At 42.9% G+C, this 6,000-nt stretch overlaps 1 protein-coding gene across 3 annotated transcripts in view; it reads right to left on the reverse strand.

Annotated features, from left to right (window-relative positions):
* Positions 1-5,623, reverse strand: part of RBPJ (recombination signal binding protein for immunoglobulin kappa J region) — a 151,496-nt gene extending 145,873 nt beyond the window's left edge. For all 3 annotated transcript variants that reach the window (XR_001873864.1, XM_017809252.1, XM_017809060.1), the window contains exon 1: positions 5,478-5,623. Coding sequence is in view for 2 of the 3 variants with exons in the window: in XM_017809252.1 (XP_017664741.1) it covers positions 5,478-5,593 (116 nt within the window). In the remaining variant the exon portion in view is untranslated. The remainder of the gene's footprint in view (positions 1-5,477) is intronic.
* Between the last annotated feature and the right edge of the window lie 377 nt (positions 5,624-6,000).

Genomic DNA, 6,000 nt, shown 5'->3' on the forward strand with positions numbered 1-6,000 from the left:
CAGAGGATGCCGGACAGTCAAGACACACACAATGAACAAAATGCAAACACTGGCTGAAAATGCACTGAGGAATATACATTTCACTCAAAACACAGTGAGCCAATAAAAACATTAACGGCAAAGGTAGATATGGCAGGAGCCAAAGGAATTTTTGCTGTAGGACTGTCAGCAGACTGAATGTAAAGTAAAAAAAAAGCAGACTGAGGCAGGCTGTAGGAATCTGGCTGCAAGAAGTACGGTCTGAATCATGCTGCTCACCACGTAGGAGGCAGTGTTAGAGAGGAGGTCTGAGGGCATCACGAAGCTGCAAAAGAGAGAGAAGCTGGAGCAACTTTTGAGATAGATAGCACACATTGCTCTTCCAAAATATGGAATAGGTTAAGGTAGTGTCCAGATTCTGTATAATGTACTTTTGGAGAAGGTGAGCCAGACTTACCAGTTTAGACACTTGCAGAGTCTGGTTACTTTCATTGTCTGCAAAGGAGCTGCTCTCAATTTACACCAGCTTAAACCTAGTAACCCCCTCTGCACTCAGTATTACCCATCTTAGTTTTAACCATGTAAAAGCTTCAAGAAAGAGCACAAAGTCATGCTAATCCAGCCAGGAATTCCTCTGTGCTCCCTCCCACCCAGAGAAGTTTTGGATATCACAAACAAATAATGACAGATGGTGACACACACAGATGCCTGTGTTAAACTAAAGTCCAGCTGAGGCACTCTCTACATATCTGGGAAGGTAGTCTCACATCTATTCCCCCATTTCAGTTTTTGAAAGTTTGAGGAGAAAGAGGTGGGTTTTGTTGGGTTTTGGGGGTTTGGGTTTTTTTTTAATCTTTAGCCAAGCTGGTTTCTTTTATGTTAACCTGTTGTATTTGCCTGGACAGTTTAGCATAGATACGGGTTTCTTCATCCTTCCACCCAGCTATCTCAGGAAGCTTGCCCCACTCTAAAATAAAACAGGATAGATAAATTGTTACTTTTTATTGAAGGCTGAACAATGGAAGCTATTTCCACGAGGGTAAGATACACCCAACTAGACAAACCATTAGATCTGGTCTATATGAAAACCAGAAGCTCTCCATCGTCACTGGGCTTTGCACCTGAGGAGTTGTTTGCCTCAGTCTAAGACAGAAAATGGGTCTTGCACCTGCACCACATTGCCTGTAAGAACACAGCTAGCTCCAGGATTCACACTACCAAGCTGAGCTCCAAGGAGTGGGGACAAAGCAGATCACACTAAGGAGCTGATGTGATGAACAACATACAGAAGTGTGATTGTGGCTAAAGGGAAACTGAGGTCTCTACGTTCCTGTGTGTTCAAGAAAAAGCTTTTACTCCTTATAAAGGGCAGTATTCAGTGACTGACTTATTTTGAAGATCACCCTCTCTTTTGATAAGTACATCATATTAAGTGTTAACAGGAAGCAAGAAGTGTGGGCAGAAAGCAAATGTGGCCAGCAACAATGGCCACTCACGTAGTCTGTACAAGTCTGGTGCATCAATAAGTGTATGAAAGTGACAACAGCTTTTGCAGGAGAGAATTGGAGAAGATGACCCAAAGGCAAGTAAGGTGATCTTGTTCTTGGTGCACTCTACAGGCACATGGAAGACCACCAGGGACTAAAACTTGGATCCTCTGCATCCCTGTGAGTGTTGTAAACACCTAACTATTGGCTGGTTTTGGGGAGGGAACATGGATTTCCATATCTTTGCACAACAAAACCTTCAAAAGATTTGTTTTCATCCCTGTGTAAAGAAAGAAACATCATTTTAAATCTCAGAATTTCAAGGAACTAGACGATTGTTTACGACATATGTTTGTAAAGAAAATAGTCCAGTTACGTCAAAGTACGTAATTTACCCTTACAGTACAAAGGTAAAGAGCCTTCAAACTAGACTGTTGAACTAAGAGCCAACGACAGCTACATTTTAACTTTGCATTAAAAAAAAAAAATCTTGACCATAACTATAAGGAGGCCTACTTGCCCCATCTGCTGGTCAATGGGAAGACTTGGATTTACACGGCAATTAAAAGCATTACCACCGGGGCTCCGATTCAGTCGAATTCTCAGGTTCTCATTTCTAGCTTTAAACATGCATAAGTGCCACTGATAATAGCATTTCAGTAAGCACATAAGTACTCTGCCAAACTGAAGCCTGAAGCTTATTATTTAGCATGGCAGAAATAGGGTTATGACTTATTTATGACCAAAGAGAAAAATGTATTATTTTCAAAGAAAATACTAGGGCAGTCTGTTCAATAACACTGGCTTGTTAATCACGAAAAATTAAATAAATATGCCTTCTTTTGTTCTGAAGTGAGCTGAGGTAAACTAATGCTATAAAATAGCAGCCTGCTGAACTCTTGTCACAAAGCAGCCATATGTATTGCAGCTCAGCAAGGTCATCAAAAGGTTACCATGCCATCTTACGCCTTTTTTAAATAAGTATTTGTTTAATAAATAGCAAGTCAGATACCCTAAAGGCCTGTTGACATTACACTTTCCTTCACTGCATGCAGTGCATCCATCCTTAGGAAGTGGGTCTATTCCTTCAGGGAACAGGCTAATGTCTAGAGTGAAAATGTAAAGTTTGGGCTGACTTGAAGAGACCTTTTACTCTACCCCATGTAGAGTTGGATTTCTTGCTTTTAGCACCTGCCTCACTCTCATCATGTTCTCTGAGGGCACCACCTGCGCTTGTACTGTAACATCCCTCTGCTCCACAACCTCCCATGCTGGTTGCAAGTTCAATCAGATATGTCAAGAGAAAAGCTGCAGCCAAGAAAAAGGCCATCAAATATCCTGGCAGCAAGCTGCCCACCAGGTAACCCAATATACCTGCAAGCTGACCCACCATGAGATCTTACGATCTTACACCCAGCCATGCTCTCTCCACATGACCCTGCAAGGCATGTGGAGACCCGACAGTTTGCTTAGGCAGATACTCAGTATGCAACTGTATTTCCTGCAAGACACAGAAGCCTCCTGCTCAAAGGACTTCTGGGTCTTGTAGATTCCAAGCAGAGACAGGACTATCAGCATGTCTATCTAGGCCCAGGCATGAAAGTTCAGAGAGGGGTTATTGTCATACCACAACAGAGAATGGTGAACCATCCTCCTCAGCAAGCAGAGCCAAATATTATCTTCAGGAAGTAGAGGTGCAACCATCTGTTTTGAGAAGATGACTATCAAAGGTAACTATGACCCTAGTTACCCAGGAAACTGTGAGAAAAAACCAGCCACAGCAGGGAATAGACTGTAAAGGAAAAGAAGGAACAGCATCCCCACTGAGGATCATTCAACTCAGGTGATAAATCTGAGAAGCAATTATGACTACATTTAAATATATCATTTCTATAGCAGACAGGGAAAGAAATCATCAGCAGTAGATCTAGACCTCCTGGTATACCAAGTCATACACGAAATTTCATAAAGCACATGCACTACTCTGAAAATCATCACAGAAGGTTTGCTTAGCCTCCTCCCAGAACTATATTTTAGAATTAGTTATTTGTCTTAAGGGTATGGCCAAAAGTTTCTAAAATTGCTCTAGTCCAAATTCTATAATGTAATAAACAATGGACAACAGTGTCTCGAAGTAAATACTTGCACAACCCCCCACAACTGCAGTGTAAGCTGGGATCCAACATTTCTAGCTGACATCCCTAGAGGTCATAAAAATGACCAAGAGATTTCTCAGCTGAATGTCCACCACCTCAGTTACCTAGGGACTGGGATAGAAGAAATACTGTCAGAGTCCAGAAGTGTCTGCAAGGAAAGCCCACTGAGGCCCTGAGGGCTGTCCTGTCCTGAACCTCCTCAAGTTCTCTGAGCATCACAAGCCTGCTTAGAGACTCCTTGCAGGCCCACAATCACTTGGCATTCTTGTACTAGACACCAGGGGAAGCAAACAGCTGACAGCTAAGTTGTCACCTGGGAGACTGCACAGAGAATGTGGACTACAGACAGTGCCCAGAACAGCTTGCAGTGCAAGCTAGTTTCCTCAAGGGCTGGTGTTTTGGGAGTCCTGTAGCTAAGCATACCTGACTTCCTCAGCAATTCAGCTGCATGGGACAAGTAGCACAACTTAAGATGACTTCAGTTCTTCAGTCTGTAAAATACTGAGTAATGGAAGAGGGGTCAGAATTTACACCTGAGAAAACAGGTGTCACCTCTGCCTGGCTTGTGAATTCATGCACAACCGTCCATGCATGAAGACCCACCCAAAGAAATGTAACTCCCATAGCTCAAGATTCCTCTCTCCTGTGAGGATGCACAGCATTTAGCTCCCCAAGCACCCACCCCCACAGCAAAACTTCAACCCTCTTGTGCTGAGAGGATGCATCAAAAGCAGCTGGTCACTAGGAAGGTTCGAGAAACGGAGCCATAACAGATAGTTGAGAAAGAGGCAACCCTGCTGAAGAAAGACACTGAAAGGATGCCGGCCCATTTTAGTAGCCACAGAGTAGTATCACTCTCAAAAGCAGCCTCCACAGATAAGAGTCAGACTTCATTCTAGTCCCTCATGGCAGACACCTTTGACAGGCTGAGTTCTGGCTTATTAGGCTGGGAAAACTCTATGTGACATCTGACTTACATCATGGGCCCAAAGCTTATTATGTCAATTCAAACTGATAAATAATCCAGAAACTGGCAAAAGTAAATGTTTGGCAAGAGTTTTGAATATAGACCAGACTTTAACAGAAAGCTATGACCACAACTGCAAACAAGCCATTCAGTCTTTCTTTTACTTGTTGCCATTGCTGTGCGTGAGACAATCCTACTTATCCCATAACTCTCCACTCTCTCCCCCACTATCAGTGTTCGGAAACTATCTTCAAATCTTATTTACATTGCATTTGACAGATTGAGGACCCTTTTTTTTTCCTTTCGCAAAACAAGGTGAAACAAACATCCTGGTTCCTGGATCTGAATAATTCCATAATTAATTATGTTAGTTTCCCCCTCAATATCTTTGAGGGGGAAAAGGTAGCACTGTTCTTCTCTGGAAGAATTTTTTTGGTTACATAACAGAACGAAACACAACTTGTCTTCCCTTTTACCTTCTTCCTGGGAACTGCATTCTTCAGTTGCAATCACTCAGGCTACTGGTTGGTTTGGGGGTTTTTGTTCATTTGTTTTTGTTTAATAATAATGCACAAGAAGAATACAAAGACAGGGTTCCCCAGAGACTGAATCAGGTATTTTATATCAAAAGGAAATTTGTTTCACTGGAAAATAAGCAGCACAGAAAATACTAAATGAGAAGTTTTGTTCTACATTCAGATACTTAGGAGTAGGAAATTATCCAGATTATTAGTCTCTGTTTTGAGGGTTCTTCTGAGGTGCAGGAGTAACTATATCTTTAGTCACAGATATTCTAAAATTCAAGACAAAAGAAATAGGCAAAGCAGCTAGTATATCACTTCTTGCTACCACCATTTAAAAATATTCTTAAACATGCCACTCACTCACCAGGAAATAAACATCAGGAACTGGAAATCACTGCTTTGCCACCACTCAGCTTTGCCACTGTCGCTTTCCACCTCCTCGCAGAAATCCGGCAGCACCTTTCCGAGCACCACCTGCATCAGGGCACACTGTAACGTCCCACGGGATCAGCCAGCTCGCTTTGACATAAAACTAGGCAGAGGTGCTGGAATCAGCCCAAGGGCCAAGTCCCAGCTGGCACATCTGAAATGACTTCTGGCCCAAGGGAAATGAGAGAGGACTGTTTGGAAAGACCTTATGTAGAGACGTTTAAAATGGTAGTAGCCCTCCTTTAGAGAAATAGAAATACTACCTAGACTGAAGACCAATAGATGGCATAGACTGTTTAAGGTGTATTGGAGGGATGGTTCTCTTCTTGTCCTGGGCTGGGCTGGGCTGGACTGGACTGAGCAGCCCCCATTCCTTTGCTGGTGAGCTTGCACAAATGTGACTGTGGCTCTTGCTTTGCTGGGTGGAGAGAGGTGTGGCTACCACTCATGCCCCACTG

The sequence above is a fragment of the Lepidothrix coronata genome, unplaced genomic scaffold, assembly GCF_001604755.1.
Source record: "Lepidothrix coronata isolate B3197 unplaced genomic scaffold, Lepidothrix_coronata-1.0 Scaffold0, whole genome shotgun sequence".
NCBI classification, from domain to species: domain Eukaryota; kingdom Metazoa; phylum Chordata; class Aves; order Passeriformes; family Pipridae; genus Lepidothrix; species Lepidothrix coronata.